Below are 19,604 nucleotides of genomic sequence, written 5' to 3'. Positions count from 1 at the left end.
CTGACTCCATCTCCTTCCGGCCAGATGTTCAAGGAACGGCGCTGCAACACCCAGGCAGAGCTGCTGGCTGCGGGCTGCCGGCAGGAGAGCATGGTGGTCATGGAGAGCAGCTTCGAGATCACAGAGGTGCCCAGAGTGGGGGCCGGGGGGGCTGGGCCCTCCAAGCTCAAGGCTGGCTGTTTGTGGGAGGCTATCGTGTCCCCTGGCTGAGCTGAGAGGTATCTCCCTCAGATCTGGAGAGACCCTCCAGCCAGGTGTCCCCCTCCCCTGGACACAGGAAACGCAGATCGACACCACCCTGCACCGTAGCCAGGTGTCCCCCCAGGGGCTGCGGGTGCGGCTGCGGCCGGGAGAGGAGCGGCACTTTGAGATGCAGGTGTTTGAGCCCCTGGAGAGCCCCATGGACCTGTATATCCTCATGGACTTCTCCAACTCCATGTCTGACGATCTGGACAACCTCAAGAAGATGGGGCAGGATCTGGGTACGGCGCGGAAGACAGCAGGGCAGGGCATGGAGAGAGTGGCCTCCCCAAGCTGGCTGGACACCTGCTCAGGAGGCCAGGGCTCAGGCTAGCTGCACCCATTCCTCAAGGAAGGACAGGACATCTGAGCACCCCAAGAACTCCTTCCCCCCATTCTCAGAGGCGGGTCCTGTGCAGACCCCAATAACCACTCGGGAGTGCAGAGAAGGCCCCAGCCGGGTGGGAACCAGAGCCCTCGGGTCCTTTTTGTGTTTTTGGATGTGCTGCGCTTCATGGCTTGCGGGACCTTAGTTCCCCGACCAGGGATTGAACCCGCGCCCCCGGCAGTGGAAGCTGAGTCCTAACTACTGGACTGCCAAGGAAGTCCCTCCTCTGGTGCTGACACGGAGGGCACCAGCTGCCATGAGGCTGAGGTTAATTCCCAGCTCTGCAGACGGCTGGTCCAGCTCCCCGGCCGCACCCTCCAACTAGCTGCATGCACAACTCTGGGTCCCCTGAGTCCCATTTCCCTCATCCGTAAATAAGGACAAGGGCTGTCATGTGCGCGAGCTGACGCCCAACATGCAAAGTGCTGACAATAAGTTGTTCTTCCTCTTCCTCCTTCCCAAGCCAGCCCCCGGCCCCTGTGTTGATGTGGGGTTCTTGGGGCTCAGCTGCCCCCTCTTTTTTTGTTGTTGATGCCTAGCCCAGGTCCTGAGGCAGCTCACCAGCGACTACATGATTGGATTTGGCAAGTTCGTGGACAAAGTTAGCGTCCCTCAGACAGACATGAGGCCCGAGAAGTGAGTGACCGAGGGGGCAGGGGTCCTGGCCAGGTGGTCCACGCCCTCTCCACCCAAGCACTTCGAAGTCTTCAGGTTGAAATGAGCCACGGGGGCGGTCCCTAGAGAGGGTGGGCAGGGGGTTGGGGGCATCTTCTCCCCTGACTTTCTCCCTCCCTGACTCTCTCCTTCCCACCTCCGCCCAGGTTGAAGGAGCCCTGGCCCAACAGTGACGCCCCCTTCTCCTTCAAAAACGTCATCAGCCTGACGGAAGACGTGGAGGAGTTCCGGAACAAGCTAAAGGGAGAGCGGATCTCAGGCAACCTGGACGCCCCCGAAGGAGGTTTCGATGCCATCCTGCAGACGGCCGTGTGCACCGTGAGTGCCGGGGCAGGTCCTGCCGGCCTAGACCCGGCTGTGCTTTTCAACAAGGGCATGAGCTGCCCACTGGCCTGCTCTGGTACCAGGCTGGGGCCCCCATCCCCTAAGACAAGCTCAGACCCACTGGGGGACCCTCAATTCCAATCCAAGTTTAGAGGTATCAGGGCCTGAGCAGTCACAGCCTGGTTTTGTGTTGGCCAGTGAGGCGGACATGAGTCTTGGGATTCTGGAATCTTCAGTGCCCTGAGGCCAGCCTCCCACCCAACCTCCCTGTTAATACCCGTCTCCAGCTGTGCTGGAAGAGGGCGCCTCTTTTTATGTGCACATCAGTTTTTTCATTTAAAGAATAATGTATCCACAGACAGAAAAGAAAATTCCCTGGCAGTCCAGCGGTTAGGGATTCAGCACTTTCACTGCCGGGGGCCCAGGTTCCATCCCTGTTCGGGGAACTAAGGTCTCTCAAGCCACATGGCGTGGCCAAAAAATAAAACAAAATTAAAAAATAAGAAATAAAAATGAAAATAATGTATCCATATTACAGACAATTTGGAAAACAAAGAACAGAAATTGCCCATAATTTCACCACCATCAGACAGACAGCCACTGATACCCCACCAGCATATTTTGTTCCCTTTTCCTTATTTTATATAGTTGGAATCAGTGTACGTATAGTTCTGAAACTTGGTTTTTTTTTTTTCACCTAATGCTATCATAAACATTTTCTCTTGTAATACATGGTTTTCAAAATCATCCCATGTATTTCTCTTTTTTTTTTTTTTTTTTTTTTGCGTATGCGGGCCTCTCACTGCTGTGGCCTCTCCCGTTGCGGAGCACAGGCTCCGGACGCGCAGGCTCAGCGGCCATGGCTCACGGGTCCAGCCGCTCCGCGGCATGTGGGATCTTCCCGGACCGGGGCACGAACCTGTGTCCCCTGCATCGGCAGGCGGACTCCCAACCACTGCGCCACCAGGGAAGCCCCGATCCCATGTATTTCTCAAACAAATTGTCACATGCTGCTTGCTGTACCTATTTTAACTCTTCCGCTGAATGCTGCATGGTGTACATTTTTCTGTGCAATTGAGATATTCTCGCAGAGTGGTTAAGACCTTGTGGGGACAGCTGCATGAACCTGGTTCACATCTTGCGTGGCGCCCACTGTGGGCACAGCCCCTGCTTCTGTTTCCCACTTCCCATCGCTGGTTTCTGTTTATGCCCGTCATCACTCATGTGCTGTCTGTCACGTGTGTCATTCGTGGGGGCGTCAGGCTGTTAATCCTGTGTCCTCGCTGAGCCCCGTGTTGGGACGTGCTTTCGCTGTCACTGTGCACGACGCTGTGACGAGTGTCCCCTGCTCCACGGGCACCCCTCCTCGCTCTCCCCAGAGGCACATCGGCTGGCGCCCCGACAGCACCCACTTGCTGGTATTCTCTACCGAGTCGGCCTTCCACTACGAGGCGGATGGCGCCAACGTGCTGGCTGGCATCATGAGGCGCAACGACGAGGAGTGCCACCTGGACACCACGGGCACCTACACCCAGTACGGGACACAGGACTACCCGTCCGTGCCCACCTTGGTGCGCCTGCTCGACCGGCACAACATCATCCCCATCTTCGCAGTCACCAACTACTCCTATAGTTACTACGAGGTGCGGGGGCCGGGGCCTCACGGGGCAGGATGGGGGCGAGCGGGAGGGTCCGTGGAACTTCTCAGACACCCCCATCTGCCTTCCTCCCTTCCTTCCCGAAACTTGGGATGGGCCCTGGTGGGAAGAGGAGTCCACGTGCCCATTCCCCAGCCCCCCTCCCAAGCAGGTGGGGGCTGAGAGCACAGGCTCTGGAACGCACAGCAGGCGCCAGGCCTTAGCTTCCCCATCTGCCAGGTGAGCGAACCCCGGAGGTGTTGTCTGGATTCAGAGAGATGACCCTTGTGGGAGGCTGAGCCCCGGCCTGGCGTTTTCTCCCGCAGAAGCTGTCCTCGTATTTTCCCGTCTCTTCGCTGGGGGTGCTGCAGGAGGACTCTTCCAACATCGTGGAACTGCTGCAGGATGCCTTCAACGTGAGGGCTCTGGAGTCTGAGCCTTTCTGGGGAGGGGCTGGAGAGAAGGCTGAATGGCAGAGGACTGGGAAATAGGACAGGAGGGAGGAAGGGTCTTCTGCAGTCCTTGAGGAGCGCCTCCTGGGCCTGGCCCCAGGTTCCTGCAGGCTCTTCTCCCTTGACCCCCACCCGCCCCCGACCCCCGCCAGCACCCCAGGCCTCCGTGTAGGTGGGAGTGCAGCACAGATAGGCCAGGCCAGGGTGGGTGAGCCCGGGGTACCCCCAGGCCATTGATCGCCTGCTCTCTTTTAGCGCATCCGCTCCAACCTGGACATCCGGGCCCTGGAAAGCCCCCGAGGCCTGCGGACGGAGGTCACCTCCAGGATGTTCCAGAAGACGAACACTGGGTCCTTTCTCATCCGGCGGGGGGAAGTGGTACGCCTCCATGGGGGTCCCGGGGCAGGGGAGGACGGGCACAGCGGCCTGCGGGGCGGGGTCTACCCGAACAGAGGTCCAGAGCATGGCCTCCGGAGTCAGATCTGGGTTTGAAGCCCTCTGGATCAGCCCCTTGGCGTGTCCTCATCTGTATACTGGAGACCAATCAGCTTGGAGCTCAGGGTTGCTAAGATGAGTGAGTGGGCCAAAAGCAACCCTGGTTACTGTTGGTGCTATTGTCACCGTGGCTGTGCCTGGAGGGAGCAAGTTCGCAGCCCTGAGGAAGGGCAGGGAGCTGGGTGTCGGGGGCCAGACACATCCCTGGAGCTTGAGGGCCTAGAGACTTCAGGCACGACTGCCCCCTGGTGGTCTGTCCAGGCCTGCCTTGCCTGACAGTGGGGTCCCTGCAGGGCACATACCAAGTGCAGCTGCGGGCTATCGAGGACTTGGACGGGACTCACGTGTGCCAGTTGCCAGAAGCGGACCGGAAGGGCAACATCCATCTGAAGCCCTCCTTCTCCAATGGCCTCAAGATGGACGTGGACATCGTCTGTGACGTGTGCTCCTGTGAGCTGGTATGATGCGGCCCCGTCAGGTTGCGGAGGGAGGGAGAGGCTAAGCCGACCACCCCAGGGCCGTGAGTAACACAGCAGAGCATCCTGTGGCCACAACTCCCTTTCGGGGTTCCCTGAGGGGCAGCGTCCAGCGTCCCTCGCCGCCCCGAGCCACCCCACCATGATTTCATTCCAGCAAAAAGAGGAGCGGTCACCTCGCTGCAGCTTCAACGGGGACTTCATGTGTGGACACTGTGTGTGCAGTGAGGGCTGGTGAGTGTGGGAGGGTGAAGCCAGCACCCAGGATGCCAGCCGCTCCCAGAGAAGGGGCTGAGCACACCAAGTAGGCTGCTGAGTGTGGGTTGGCAGCTGGGCATAGAAAGGGCTAGGAAAGGGGTATGTCTAGTTGGCAGGTGGATTCGGTTCAAAGCACTTTGAAATTCATGGATATGGGAACTCCCTGGTAGTCCAGTGGTTAGGACTCAGCAGTCTCACTGCCGGGGTTCCGGGTTCGATCCCTGGTCAGGGAACTAAGATCCCGCAAGCTGCCTGGCGTGGCCAAAAAATGAAAAGAAATCTATGGCTATATAGGATTACCGCTGGAAATACGCGTAAGAATCAGGGCAGTGGTGGCCGTTAGGGTGTTGTGGGTCGGACGCAGGAGGGAGACGTACTTTACCCTCCATCCCTTTTGGGCCTTTAGTATCTGAGCCATGGGCACCTGTTACCTGAGCAGACGGGAGTCATAAGAGAATGTTAGCAAGAGCAAGGGCTTTTCAAGCTTTAAGACATTGAATAAGTTTGTCGTGACTTGAGGAAGGGACAGGAGGAGGGTCTCAGGGGACTGAGGTTTGAGTCTCAGCGCAGCCCCTGCTGCCTACGTAACTCAGACCCACAGGGGCCCACTTAGAGCCTCAGCTTCCTCATCTGTAAAATGGGATGGTGAAATCTTTCCTGCTGTGCCGTGCAGAAGTGACTGGCTTCTCCCGCAGGAGCGGCAAGACCTGTAACTGCTCCACTGGCTCCCTGAGCGACCTGGCGCCCTGCCAGCGGGAAGGTGAGGACAAGCTGTGCTCGGGGCAGGGCGAGTGCCAGTGCGGCCACTGCGTGTGCTATGGTGACGGCCGCTATGAGGGTCAATTCTGTGAATACGACAACTTCCAGTGCCCCCGTGCCTCCGGGTTCCTCTGCAACGGTGAGCTACTGGCCCAGGTGGGGTGAAGCCGGGAGTGTGGCCTGGGTGTCCAGCCCCTGCCCGCCGCCTCTGGCTCTGCCATCAGAACCCATGTTGGGAGAGCCTCGCTGGGAGTCGGGACCCCCATGTTCAGGCCCAGCCCTCCTCCAGATTCCCTGAGTGCCTCTCCTAAGTCCAGCCCCAACCTGGACCTCTCTCCTCCTCCGCAAACTTGATGCCCAAGGCCCCTGCCAGCATGAAATCCCCATTGTGGAATGTCCCCCTGAGGTCCTCCAGCCCGTGCCCACCCCCTTCTCCACTCTCCCATCCCACTAGAGTGGGTACCACCCAGCTCAACCTCAGTGATCGGTGGTATGTGGCATGGCGATCTTTCCTCTCTCGGAAGCTGCTACATCTCTAGCAGACAGGGCCTGGAGTAATGCATCCTCTGTAGCCCCACAGGGCCTAACACAGTGTGCGCCCAGGCCATGGGTACATAGCCTGGCCAGGGCTTCCGGAGCTGGGCAGGGGTCACAGAACCCACAGGGGCCATATGGAAGTATTGAATGGGCAAATGGAGGAGAATGAATGAAAATCCACTCACCAAATACTTATTAAGGCCCAACTGTATACTTGCCACGGGGGGGGGTCAAGACCCTGCTTTTCTATCCTTTCCTCCGTTCTTGCTTTTGTCTGCCATTTCTTCTCTTCACCTGCCCACCCCAGGGTGTGCTCAGAGAAATGAAGGGAGAACCCAGGACGTCTGGAGAAAGGTAGACATTTGGCACAGGCCAAGCTGAGACAGGAGGGGAGGGAGATGCAGCCAGGAAGGAGGCAGGGCCAGACTGCGAGGGGCTTGGGTTCCAGTCCAGGATGGGTCCAGTTTTAGTGTAGTCCAAACTTTTTCTTAAAAGGCTATACATTAAATATTTTCAGCTTTGTAAGCCATATGGTCTCTGTCACAACTACCCAGCTCTGCCGTTGTAGCAGAAAGCAGCGTTAGGCAATACACAGGCAAATGAGTGTGGCTCTGTCCCAATAACACTTTTGCAAAAGCAGGTGGTGAGCTGGATTTGGCCCACAGGCTGTAGTTAATCAACCCCTATTCTAGTAAGGATATTGGACTTCATCCTTTGGACAAAAGGGAGTCACTGGTGTGTTTCTTTTTGTGTGTGTGTGTGTGTTTTTAATACATTTATTTATTTTTTATTTATTTTTGGCTGCATTGGGACTTCATTGCTGCGCGCGAGCTTTCTCTAGTTGCGGTGAGCAGGGGCTACTCTTCATTGTGGTGCGTGGACTTCTTATTGCAGTGGCTTCTCTTGTTGTGGAGCATGGGCTCTAGGCACGTGGGGTTCAGTAGTTGTGGCATGCAGGCTCAGTAGTTGTGGCACACAGGCTTAGTTGCTCTGCAGCATGTGGGATCTTCCAGGACCAGGGCTCGAACCCGTGTCCCCTGCATTGGCAGGCGGATTCTTAACCACTGCGCCACCTGGGAAGTCCTCACTCGTGCTTTTAGTTTCATTTTCTAACTCTTTATATGTTAACCTTGTATCCAGCCACCTTGCTAAACTCACTTACGAAATCTAATAACTTATTTATAGATTCTTCTTGCTATTTTGTGGCATGTTTCTGATACTTGCAAATGATGACAGTTTTTCATCTCTTAACTTTCCAAAACTTATGTTTTATTTCTTTTTCTTACCTTGTTGCATTGGCCAGGACTCATTAGAAGTTCTTAAACAGGGGAGACACATGATTGTGTTTGTGTTTTGGGGTGATCTCCCCAGCTGCAGAGTGGAAGGTAGAAGGGCACAATAGAGCAGGAGAAATGGAGAGAAGGGAGTTCCAAGAAAGCGACGAAGAGATGGCTCTCCCCCTGGCTGGAGACATCCTAGCTCCCAAGGCAGCTCCAGCCAGTGGGCAGCCTGGACTGCAGGTGCAAGTGTGCCTCTCCTCTCCCCTCCCCTTCTCTGCAGACCGAGGACGCTGCTCCATGGGCCAGTGTGTGTGTGAGCCTGGCTGGACAGGCTTGAGCTGTGACTGTCCTCTCAGCAATGCCACCTGCATCGACAGCAACGGGGTAGGCCTGGGCATGAGGCAGACAGTGGGGGGCGGTAGAGGGGGCCCCAATCAAGACCACCCTTCCTCTCAGGCGGGGGGGGGGGCACAGCTGGCTCACTGGTGCCTCCTCTTGACTCAGGGTATCTGTAATGGGCGTGGCTACTGCGAGTGTGGCCGCTGCCACTGCAACCAACAGTCGCTCTACACAGACACCATCTGCGAAATCAACTACTCAGCGGTGAGGCCAGATTCACTGGGTATGGGCATGGGGACCCTAGGCACGGGGCAAGACGGACAAGAGGGGCTGAGCCTGGTGCCAGAGGAGCTGCCCGAGGGTGTGACGTGGTGGGAGCGGGCCTGGCAGGGGCCGCCGCCCAACACAGTGCCTGTCTGACCCTCTTCGCCCACCCAGATCCGCCTGGGCCTCTGTGAGGACCTGCGCTCCTGTGTGCAGTGCCAGGCGTGGGGCACCGGTGAAAAGAAGGGGCACGTGTGTAAGGAGTGCAGCTTCAAGGTCAAGATGGTGGATGAGCTTAAGAAAGGTATGGGGCAGGGAGAGAGGACTAGGCAGGGGGGCTTCCGATGGGGTAGGTGGTGTCTCTCATCTGGGCAGGGCTGTGGAGCTGGGTAGGGGGCTCATAATCCAAACTGAGGACATGCAGTCCAGGAAGAGGGGTTCCAGACCTGGGAGTGGTCACAGAACCCAGACAGATCACACAGACCCAGGTAGGGGCCACACAGTCTGGCCAGGGCACCCAGACCTGGGGAGATGGCTTCTGGCTTGGGCAGGGGGCAAAGAGCTGGGTAGGGCCATGAACACGGCAAAGGCCCATAATTGGGCCGTGGGGGCTCACAGCCTCCTTTCCTCTAGGTCAGAGAAGTGTTCTAGAAGGGACTTCCCTGGCGGGCCAGTGGTTAAGACTCCGTACTCCCGCTGCAGGGGGCGTGGGTTCGATCCCTGGTCGGGGAACTATGATCCCACATGTGGCCAAAAAAAAAAGAAAAGAAAAAAGAAAAACGTTGTAGAAGCCCAGCTCCTGAGCGATGCCCAGGACGGGCACAGATTTGCAGCCTTTGACGCTCCTGGAGGGCAGCCCCCGCCTTGCCCCATCTGTATGCACAGTTTGCCGGGAACTTGCGTTCTTCCCCAGGGAGGTGCCTCCCACCCTGTGATGGGCGGACTGGGCCCCAGAGTAGGGCTGTGGTGAGGAGCGGCCACCCCACCAGGCCCTAAGGTGCTCCGGGGTGGGGTTGGGTGCCCTGCTGACCGTCTGTGGGTGCAGCGGAGGAGGTGGTGGAGTACTGCTCCTTCCGGGACGAGGATGACGACTGTACGTACAGTTACACCGTGGAGGGTGATGGCGGCCCCGGGCCCAACAGCACCGTCCTGGTGCAGAGGAGGAAGGGTGAGCTGGAGGGCCGGCCGGGGGCGTGTGGGTGGCCTGTCGGGCCCCGGTGGGGGAAACGGCACCGACTTCCTCTCCTTCCTCCCTAGACTGCCCCCCCGGCACCTTCTGGTGGCTCGTTCCCCTGCTCGTGTTCCTCCTGTTGCTCCTGGCACTGCTGCTCCTGCTCTGCTGGAAGTACTGTGCCTGCTGCAAGGTGGGGGCTCCCCCAGGGTCTCCCCCCGTCACCAGGGTCCCTGTAGGTGGCAGAGGCCAAGCGAACCCACATGTTCTGCCCAGCCCTGGTGCCCTCCCCACGCCAGCCTCTCACCTCTGCCAACCATCAGTGGCTGGATACCTGGGAGCCCCTACCCGGGGGTCAGCCACATGCAAAGGGTCACGAGAGCTAACAGGGAAGGAAGGGCTCTGCCCGCCAGGAGCTGACAGTCTACTGGGGAGGAAAGACAGGAGACAGGAAAACATGGAGGACGGCATGGCATGGGATACTGAATTGTAGGGAGCAGAGACAACTCTCTGCAGTAACCCCCAGCGTTGTGGGATATTAGTGTGTGTTACAGAGAAAAAGAGTTCTGTGATCAAATACATTTGAGAAAGCGGTTTCTTCTCTGCAGGACTTCTCAGAGCCTTTGATCTAGTTGTATGAATAGTGAAACTATAAGGGGAAGGAATTCCGTGCTTCCCAAATGGGTTTGATCACAGAACCTTTACTTTCCAGAGTATACAGCAGGACCAGGGTCCCCTGGCACACATTTGGGGAACCCTCTGCCCCGTCACCCTCTGTGTACCCCCTTGTGTGCCACACATCTAGACCCCTGCAGCTGCCTGGGTATCCTGGTGTCTGGGAAGGCACCTTTGCCCCCTCTGGACCGTTGGCGTGGGTGGCAGGTGGTGGTGGAAGGGGCTTACCTAGGCTGGGGTGGCTGTCTCAGCTCTCATCCTCACCCACCTTGTCTCCTAGGCCTGCCTGGCCCTTCTCCCGTGCTGCAACCGAGGTACGGGCCAGCATCAGCAGGGGTGGCGGGCTTCTGCCCGCTCTTTCTTCCAGCTGGGGTGGAGGGGAAGTGGGGGCCGAGTCTGGAACAGAGGTGGGAGGCCCCGGGGTCCCACCTGCAGGGGTGTGGTGGGGAAGGTCTAGGGAGCAGCCCAGTGTGAGGACCCTGTCCCGCAGGTCACATGGTGGGCTTCAAGGAAGACCACTACATGCTGCGGGCGAACCTGATGGCCTCAGATCACCTGGACACGCCCCTGCTGCGCAGCGGGAACCTCAAGGGGCGCGACACGGTCCGCTGGAAGACCACCAACAACGTGCAGCGGCCTGGCTTTGCCTCGCATGCTGCCGGCATCAACCCCACGGAGCTGGGTGAGGGCTAGGGCTGGGTACCGCAGGTCTTGGCGCTGCCCTTGGGGCCCGGGGCACGTTCACCGCTGCTCCCAGGTCCGGGATCACACCATTCCTATTTTCTCTGGGTATTGGGGTGCAGGCACAGGCCTGGCTGCCTTCTATCCTTCCTGATGGTGCTATAAGCCTCAGGTGCTCCCCTATCCAAGCATGGCTCCTGGACGGGGCTTCTGCGGTGCCCACTGTGCAGGGGGCTGACGACACCCCTCCCTGCCTGCCCCTAGCGCCCTACGGGCTGTCCCTGCGCCTTGCCCGCCTTTGCACCGAGAACCTACTGAAGCCTGGCACCCGAGAATGTGACCAGCTGCGCCAGGAGGTGGAGGAGAACGTAAGGGCCAAAGAAGCCGATCGCAGGCAGCTGGCGTCTCTGGGCTGGGTGTGAGCCAGGTGGCGGGAGGGCAGAGGGAAGCAGCTGGGGAACCTGGATTCTTCCAGGCAGGAAAGAAGGGCTTCCTTGGACATGTGCCTGGCCTGGGATCATCCTGGGATCTGTTCCCTGTAAATGCTTCCAGAAGGGTGGAGGCAATGTGCGTGCCCATGGCCACGCCCCCAGCCCACCCCGAGAGGTCCTCCGGGCCTGGATGGCTCTGGGTGGAGAGGCTCCCCCAGGGCCCGAGCCTCACAGCCCTTCCTTGTCTGGCAGCTGCACGAGGTGTACAGGCACATCACAGGCGCGCAGAAGCTCCAGCAGACCAAGTTCCGGTGGGTCCTGGGTGCCCGGGGTTGGGTGAGGGTGCTGCCCATATAGCCAACGCCAGGGGATCTCCCCCAAGCAGATCGTGCCTCCACCCCAGGGACCACCTGGCTCACGTTCCCCACTTTGTCCTCCACAGGCAGCAGCCCAATGCCGGGAAAAAGTGAGTCGAAGACACACAGGTGGGGTAGTACCAGTCCCAAGTACCTGCCCCCTCTGCCCCCTCCCCCACCCCAATCTCCATCTCCATCTTCATCCCACTGGAAAGGAGGGCTGTCTGTCTGTCTTTGGGTAGGACCTTCATTGAGCAAATACCAGTATGAAGCCCTCACCAAAAGCCAGCCCCCGTACTAGAACAGGAAAACCACAGGGAACCAAGCAGACCCAGTCCTTGCCCTCGTGCCGGCGAGAGCCCCCTACCCAGTACCCGGGATAGCCCGGTGCCCAGCTGCAGCCCTCCTCCGACGCCAAACGCCTTGATCCTGGAGGCACCGCTGGGTGCCAAGAAGATGGTCCAGTGGGTGACACACCTCCTTCCCAGTTCCTACCCCGAGTCCCAGCCCCGCCAGGGGAAAAGTGGGGGTGGGAACAGCATGTAGAGAGGACAGAACTCGCGCGCAGTAACAGAATGCAGCTCTCACTGAGCACATCACCTTCCGTGAGAACCATTCAGACCAGCATTTTGAGTGCTTACAACGGGCCAGGCCTTGTTCTAAGGGCTTCATGTGTGTGGTTCTCTTATCCAAGTAGGTACCATTGCTATTCCCGTTTTATAGTTGAGGAAACCGAGAATCAGAGAGCTTAAGTAGCTTGCCCAAGGTTACCTAGCTGTTAAGATACAGAGCCAGGATTTGAACCCAGGCAGTCTGGCTTCAGGGCCTACACCCTTCGCATCTTTGCTGTCCTGACTCTACTTTTGCTTCAGCAGCCCTTCTTGGTGAGGTGGGTGGGAGCAGTAGCCTCATTTCACAGATGAGGATGCTGACTGCAGGGTGAGGGGGCCCACCACGCTGGGACCAGCCTGGGCCTCTAGGACTGTCTGGTTCTGATGACTGCCTTTTGCTTCCTGGAATCTCGTCCCCTGATGGAGAGAGGACAGGTAGGCGGGGCGGGACGAGTGCCAGCCTCCTGGCCAGCCTGACACCTCCCCACCCAACCCCGCCCCCAGGCAGGACCACACCATTGTGGACATGGTGCTGATGGCGCCCCGCTCGGCCAAGCAGGCCCTGCTGAAGCTGACGGAGAAGCATGTGGAGCAGGGGGCCTTCCACGAGCTCAAGGTGGCCCCTGGCTACTACACCCTCACTGCAGACCAGGGTAGGTGGCCAGGCTCCCTGTGCCCCTCCCTCTCACCTCCCGCCCCTGTGCGGCCCCCTGACCCCCATCTGACGTCTCCCCACCGCCTGCCCAGACGCCCGGGGCATGGTGGAGTTCCAGGAGGGTGTGGAGCTGGTGGACGTGCGGGTACCTCTCTTCATCCGGCCTGAGGACGATGACGAGAAGCAGCTGCTGGTGGAGGCCATCGACGTGCCCGCGGGCACTGCCACCCTCGGCCGCCGCCTAGTCAACATCACCATCATCAAGGAGCAAGGTCGGTCAGGGTGGGGGGAACAGGGGGGCCAAAAGGGAGGCTCTGGGGTCCCTTGTTCCTCCTCAATCCAAGTGGAAGTGGGGCCTGGCCATGTGGCCTAGGCAAGTGACTTAACCTCTGAGCCTTGGTTTCTCCATCTGTAAAATGGGTATCAGGCTCTTGTGAGGAGTGTGTGGCTGTACGTCTCTGCACAGTGCCTGGTAGTAAGCACTCAGTGTGGGAGCTTCTCTTATAATCACCAGAGGGTGCTACGTCCTCCTGGAGCCATTGCACATCCCTCTCCTTGTTCTTCCCCTATGGCCTTTGAACTTGGGAGACTGAATGGGGCCCCCCTAGGATGGCAGGGCATCAGAGCAGGAAGGGGACTGGGGCCTCCCTCTGCCCAAGCCTATCTAGAGGGGTGAGCAAGGCGTCACACCACTGTCACCCACGGTGCCTTCCCTGCTGGTTCCTCGGGGAACCTGGACTTGTTGATAACCATCTTTCCGGCGCCCGGAGGGTCTGTTCTGGTCCCTGACCCCTCCTCCCCACCTGCTCCAGGACCCCAGGAGGGGGGGTCCAGGACTTAGGCCTACTCTGCCTCAGCTCTCAGTCTCAGCTCTCATGTCTGGTCTTGCCCCTGCCTGGCCTCCTTTCTCTGCCCTGACCCTTCCAAGATGTTAGTTGGACACTGTTCCAGCCTTGTCAACTTTTCCTGGAAGACTTTTCCAGCCCCTTCCTCTGCCCTTCCCCAGAGAGGGGTGACAAGCAAACTCCTGGAGTCTGGGCTGGGCCAGAGGGAGGGCGGGGGCTGAGAAGGGACTGTGGCCAAGACCCCTGACCGGTGCCTGGCTCCTTGCAGCCAGCGGGATCGTGTCCTTTGAGCAGCCCGAGTACTTGGTCAGCCGCGGGGAGCATGTGGCCCGCATCCCCGTCATCCGGCGTATCCTGGACAATGGCAAGTCTCAGGTCTCCTACTGCACGGAGGACAACACAGCGCAGGGCAACCGGGTGAGTCTGCACCACGGGGTCAAGGGCACATCCCAAGGGCCCGGTGCAAGCAGGACACGGGGGCTGCCTGAGTCTGGATGCTGGTGGTGCCGCTGGCTGGCCTCCCAAGGACATGTCCATCTGCCCGGCCACCCTGCACTGGCACCTAAAGTGCCAGTGACGCCCTGAGTGGGGTCTCATCATGTCTAGACCATCCATGTCCCCCTCCCAACATCCCAGGATCCACCAGGACAGCCAAACTCCACAGAGAAATAGACACCTCCGTCTGCCACTGTCCAGGGACTCTGGGCTTCTTGACGTGGAATCACAGACCCCATGTCCCTGGGCTGTCATTGCCGGGCAGGCCGTCTCTGGGCCGTGCCACAGGAGCAGCCCTTCAGGGCAGGGAGGGCCGTGTGGTAGGGCAGTGTCCCCTTTATCACTGGGCCCCAGTCTCCGGGAACTGCCCAGTCCAGGTGGTGGGTGTGCTTGGATTGGCGTAGAGGTCTGTTTGTTTTTCTAAATTTATTACCAACATTTTATGTTTTGTTTTGTTTTTTGGCCATGCCGCATGGCTTGTGGAATCTTAGTTCCCCAACCCAGGGATCGAACCCGAACCCGGGCCCGTGGCAGTGAAAGTTCAGAGTCCTAACCACTGGACCGTCAGAAAATTCCCTATTACCAACGTTTTTTTAAACTAATTTTTATTGGGGTCTAGTTGATTTACAATGCTGTGTTAGTTTCTGCTGTCCAGCAAAGTGAATCAGTTATACCTGTACATACATCCACTCTGTTTTAGATTCTTTTCTCATATAGGTCATTACAGAGTATTGAGTAGAGTTCCCTGTGCTATACCGTAGGTTCTTATTAGTTATCCAGTTTATACTTATTACCAACATTTTAAAACTAAAAATATTCACATCAAAACTTCACTCAAAACGTAATGAAGTCTAGTCTCACTGGCCCACAGGCCCAGCCCACTTGGCAATCATGGGAGCAGGTGTGCACTCAGAGGATCCCGACACACACCCTATTCTTTTTATCGGTGGGAACAGTTCTCATTACTGCTCCAGTGCTCCCCATAAAATCTCCAAAGAGGAATTTGGATGCCCAGAACTTTTCACTGAATATTATAGAGATTCTGGCTATCCTGTTATGCTTCTACAAAGATCCTTTGGGATTGAACTTTTTTTTTTTTTTTTTTGCGGTACGCGGGCCTCTCACCGCTGTGGCCTCTCCCGTTGTGGAGCACAGGCTCCGGACGCACAGGCTCAGCGGTCATGGCTCACGGGCCCAGCCGCTCCGCGGCATGTGGGATCCTCCCGGACCGGGGCACGAACCCGCGTCCCCTGCATCGGCAGGCGGACTCTCAACCACTGCGCCACCAGGGAAGCCCCTGAACTATTTTTAAAAACATTTTATTTTTCAACTTTTTGTTTTGAAAAGCTTCAGCCTACAGGAAGATGGAAAGACCAACGAAATTAGCACCCATTTACTCTTTACGTAGATTGACCTTGCTTTCTTTCTCTCTTTCTATATAGTTGTATACATGCGCGTGTGTGTGTGTATGTGTGTGTATATATATATATATATATATATATGTATACGTATTTATAGCTCTATAACTGTAGAGAGAAAGGGAGAGAGAGTGTGTTTGGTTTACTTTTTTTGGCTAAACTATTCAAGGTAAGTTGTAGACATCACATAGACCCTAAACCCTTCTGCAGGCGCCTGCTAAGAACAAGGGCACTCTACATGACTACGACAGAATTACCTAACTTAAGAAATGTCACATTGTCCTCATAACTAATAATTAGTCCATATTCGGATCCCCCCATGTTCACATGTCCCAGTAATGTCCTCTATAGCTTTTTCCCCCCAATCCAGGCACCAATCAAGGGTAGGACATTGCATTTTGTTGTCATGTGTCTTTAGTCTCCTTTAATCTAGAATAATTCCCCGGCTTTGTCTTTTGTCACCTGGACATTTTTGAAGCATCCCCCCCCCCCCCCCAGGTCAGTTGTCTTGCAGGCAACTCCTGCTTTTCTTTCTGGGTTTTTGTAGCGTTTGAGTTTGTCCCTCTCTGCACAGCGCGGCTGGCTAGCAGTGCCTGGAATTGAATGTTAGTTTGCAGTGCCACCTAGTGGCGTCATGTGACGGGAGCTCAGGAAAGCTCTGGGGCATTGGGGAAAAAAAAAAAAAAGCTGGAGATGTTGGAAGCACCCCACCAGGGAGGCAGGGCCTGGGGGCTGTGGGATCCAGACTTCGGAGCCCCAGTGCGGGGAACAGTTCCTCCCTCCCTGTCTGGGGCCTGCAAATCTCAGCTCCCCCGGCTGAGTGCCTGCCTGTATGGGACCCTCCACATCTGCATCCCTGTCTCTGCCTTGGTTCAAATGCTGGTGAACCAAGCAACCACAACTACCTGTGTGAACTTGGGCGAGTTTCTTCACCTCTGTGTGCCTCAGTTTCCTCGTTTGTAAAATGGGGACAATAATATCTCTACCTCACACTGCCCTGAGGAGTAAACAAGCTAATATTTGTAATGCGCTTGACGTGCAAGAGGTGTTGTAGAAACATAAGCCATTCCGTGTCCACGTGGGACAGTCTGTGTGTGAGGGTCTCTGCATTATCTGTGAGGTTGGGGTGGGGTGTGTGGCCGTTACTCATTCTCCCAGGCCTGGTCTGACCCTGACCCCTTCCCACTCCCAGGACTACATCCCCACAGAAGGCGAACTGCTATTCCAACCTGGGGAGACCTGGAAGGAGCTGCAGGTGAAGCTCCTGGAGCTGCAGGAGATGGACTCCCTCCTGCGGGGCTGCCAGCCCCGCCGCTTCTACATCCAACTCAGCAACCCCAAGTTTGGGGCTCGCCTGGGCCAGCCCCAGTCTGCCACTGTTATCATTGGGGACCAAGGTAGGCAGAGTCTGGAGTCAGCTTAAGCAGGGCTGGGGGCTTCTTGACAGTCTTAGCAAGTACAAATACGGGACGCTCAGTTAAATTTGAATCTCAGGTGAGTAACAGCCACTTTGTAGTGTAAGTATGTCCCATGCACTATTTGGGATGTACTTATCCGAAAAAAGTGCTTGTTGTTTATCTAAAATTCCAATTTAACTAGGTATCCTGCCTTTATCTGGCAACCCTACTCTCAATCAGAGAGGCTGGGGTCATGTGGCCACCGGCCTGCTGCTGGCTGTGAATCCCACCACGAAGGGCCTTAGCCCTTTGACTTCGGCCTTAATTCCAGCTAAAATGCAGGTGTTTCCAGAAGGGGTGAAACAGTTCTTATGGGTCCTGAGAACTGTATAGTGGGGTCTCTGAGCCCACCCGGGGAGGAGGCTTGCCGAGAAGATGGGGCAGGAGGCGGAGTCTTGGGGTCCAGGAGTGATGGAGGGCGTTGGGAGGAGCCAGATTGTCTCACGTGGGACATACCCTTGGCTGCCAAAGGGAGAGAGCAAACTCGTTCCTCCTTCTCATCCCTCCAGAGACCCTCCTGGGCACCCCCAAGTTTGGCAGGATGCCCTGTGCTTTAGTAATGGGGGCACCAGCCCTCTAGAGACCCCCTTTGGCAGGTCTCAGTTGAGGGGGGTGCAGGGAAGGAGCATTGATGTTTTAACTGGGCTTCTGGCGCCCCCTGGTGGCGACGGTGGGTTCCTGCCCCCCTCAAAAGCGGGGTGTCTCAGCTGGCTGCCCTGCCCTGGTTTGACCCACTACAGATGAACTGGACGGGACCTTAATGGGCCAGACCCTATCATCACCCCTACTCCCCCGGGGTGACCTGGGTGCCCCACAGAACCCCAATGCCAAGGCCACCGGGTCCCGGAAGATCCACTTCAACTGGCTGCCCCCTCCTGGCAAGCCAACAGGGTACCGGGTAAGGTGGGGGGCAACGAGGGTGGTGGATGGGGGAGGCTGGGCACATAGCAGGGAGGTGGGCCACCGGGGGGCAGAGGGCCCTTGAGGGAGAGGAGAGGGCATGCTTGGCCTCAGTGGACGGGGGAACCCCCATCTGTGCCCCGGGGGAGAGGCAAGTTCCTGGACTGTGGCCCCACCACCCCAGAAACACCTCTGCCCTGCCCCAGCCCTGCTGTGTGAACCTGGCAGGTCACTCGGTCCTGTCTGTGCGCAAAGGGGGTAACACGAGGGCAGGGCTCAGTGGAGGGACGATCAGCTCTGCCAGCTGCTCCCCACTGACCAGCCCCGCCCCGGGAGCAGGTGAAGTATTGGATCCAGGGTGACTCTGAGTCCGAAGCCCACCTCCTCGACAGCAAGATGCCCTCGGTGGAGCTCACCAACCTGTACCCGTACTGCGACTACGAGATGAAGGTGTGCGCCTACGGGGCGCAGGGCGAGGGCCCCTACAGCTCCCTGGTGTCCTGTCGCACTCACCCGGAAGGTGAGGCCTCGCCTTTCTGTCCATCCACCTGTCTGCCCCCCAGCTACCCTGACGCCAGCGTGCCCAGCCCTGTCCCCCGACCCCCTAGAACTCTGCCCCCTCTCTGCGACTGACAGCTCTCTTCCTGCATCCCCTCCCCCTCCAGCTCCCAGCGAGCCGGGGCGTCTGGCCTTCAATGTCGTCTCCTCCACCGTGACCCAGCTGAGCTGGGCTGAGCCGGCCGAGACCAATGGCGAGATCACAGCCTATGAGGTCTGCTATGGCCTGGTCAACGAGGACAGCCGTAAGGATCTGGACCTCTCCTTCTGCCCCCAGGGAGGGGGCAAAGAGTGGGAGGAGGTCACAGCGTCCTGGGCAGTGGATGAGCCCATATGTCTGACTGCCTGGGGCATCGTTAGGTCTGTGGTCAGGTTTGGGCTGAGCTGCATTCCAAAGCCAGGCCCAGAAGCTCCCAGGGCGGGTAGGGATGGAGGGCCTGAGATTATATATGTGCAGTGGGGTCACCTGCCCACGCAGGTAACTAGAATGGCTCAATTCTACAGGGTTCTCTTAGGGCCAGAGTAGAGTCGACAGATTTAGCAAATAAAAGCAGAGGACGCCCTGAACTTCAGACAGACAATTTTTCTAGTATATTTCATGCAATATTGTATCTGGCAGCCCCAGGCCAAAGCACCTGGCAGAACTGTTATTTTTCTCCCAGTCCTGGAAAGGGGAGGGACCACCCCTGCCAGTTGTCAGGATGAGAAACTATTTGAGGGAACTTGGTCCCGCCTCTCGCCTGGTACGGGGCCCTTCTCCTTGCGCTCTCACCTCTGTTTGGCCCATCTCAGGGATGGAGAGCTGAGTCAGGCTTACCACCGCCAGGGTGGCCCAACAGGGCAGAGGGCAGCAGGATTGTTCTGGGTCTCAGGCTCCTTGCCCTTTACTAGCCTGGCTGGCCAAGCACAGCCTTGTCAGCAGCTGCATCACATCCTTGGCTCATTCTGAGTTTACAACACCTGGTCCACCCATGGACCACTGTCAGGAAGTGTTTTCCGACCCAGCCTTTAATCCCAGGAATGACTGATGGTTTCAGCCCACGGCCTTAGCCTGCTGAGGCCTCCGCTGTGTCACGAACTTGCGAGGCAGGCCCGAAGGCATCAGCGACTTTGGGGTGGCCCCCTTCCCTTCTCCCCCTGGTGGACAGAGATGAGAGAGGGCGGTTAGAGACCTCCCCCGGCTGACAGCCCAATGTCAGCCAATTCTTGGAGCACAGCTGTTTACTT

At 57.6% G+C, this 19,604-nt stretch overlaps 1 protein-coding gene across 5 annotated transcripts in view; it reads left to right on the top strand.

Annotated features, from left to right (window-relative positions):
* ITGB4 (integrin subunit beta 4) overlaps positions 1-19,604 on the top strand; it is a 31,471-nt gene that overhangs the window by 5,726 nt on the left and 6,141 nt on the right. For all 5 annotated transcript variants that reach the window (XM_067716802.1, XM_067716805.1, XM_067716804.1 and 2 more), the window contains exons 4-30: positions 25-126; positions 278-482; positions 1,168-1,264; positions 1,450-1,621; positions 3,007-3,270; positions 3,591-3,680; positions 3,972-4,094; positions 4,505-4,669; positions 4,845-4,921; positions 5,641-5,843; positions 7,802-7,905; positions 8,026-8,124; positions 8,299-8,428; positions 9,170-9,292; positions 9,382-9,488; positions 10,251-10,284; positions 10,461-10,652; positions 10,916-11,019; positions 11,335-11,393; positions 11,525-11,548; positions 12,554-12,702; positions 12,797-12,976; positions 13,818-13,966; positions 16,655-16,859; positions 17,660-17,817; positions 18,159-18,339; positions 18,485-18,622. In XM_067716802.1, the coding sequence (XP_067572903.1) occupies positions 25-126; positions 278-482; positions 1,168-1,264; positions 1,450-1,621; positions 3,007-3,270; positions 3,591-3,680; positions 3,972-4,094; positions 4,505-4,669; positions 4,845-4,921; positions 5,641-5,843; positions 7,802-7,905; positions 8,026-8,124; positions 8,299-8,428; positions 9,170-9,292; positions 9,382-9,488; positions 10,251-10,284; positions 10,461-10,652; positions 10,916-11,019; positions 11,335-11,393; positions 11,525-11,548; positions 12,554-12,702; positions 12,797-12,976; positions 13,818-13,966; positions 16,655-16,859; positions 17,660-17,817; positions 18,159-18,339; positions 18,485-18,622 (3,634 nt within the window). The remainder of the gene's footprint in view (positions 1-24; positions 127-277; positions 483-1,167; positions 1,265-1,449; positions 1,622-3,006; positions 3,271-3,590; positions 3,681-3,971; positions 4,095-4,504; positions 4,670-4,844; positions 4,922-5,640; positions 5,844-7,801; positions 7,906-8,025; positions 8,125-8,298; positions 8,429-9,169; positions 9,293-9,381; positions 9,489-10,250; positions 10,285-10,460; positions 10,653-10,915; positions 11,020-11,334; positions 11,394-11,524; positions 11,549-12,553; positions 12,703-12,796; positions 12,977-13,817; positions 13,967-16,654; positions 16,860-17,659; positions 17,818-18,158; positions 18,340-18,484; positions 18,623-19,604) is intronic.

Source organism: Pseudorca crassidens, chromosome 19 (assembly GCF_039906515.1).
Source record: "Pseudorca crassidens isolate mPseCra1 chromosome 19, mPseCra1.hap1, whole genome shotgun sequence".
NCBI classification, from domain to species: Eukaryota; Metazoa; Chordata; class Mammalia; order Artiodactyla; family Delphinidae; genus Pseudorca; species Pseudorca crassidens.
This window is presented reverse-complemented; position numbering and strand designations above follow the sequence as displayed.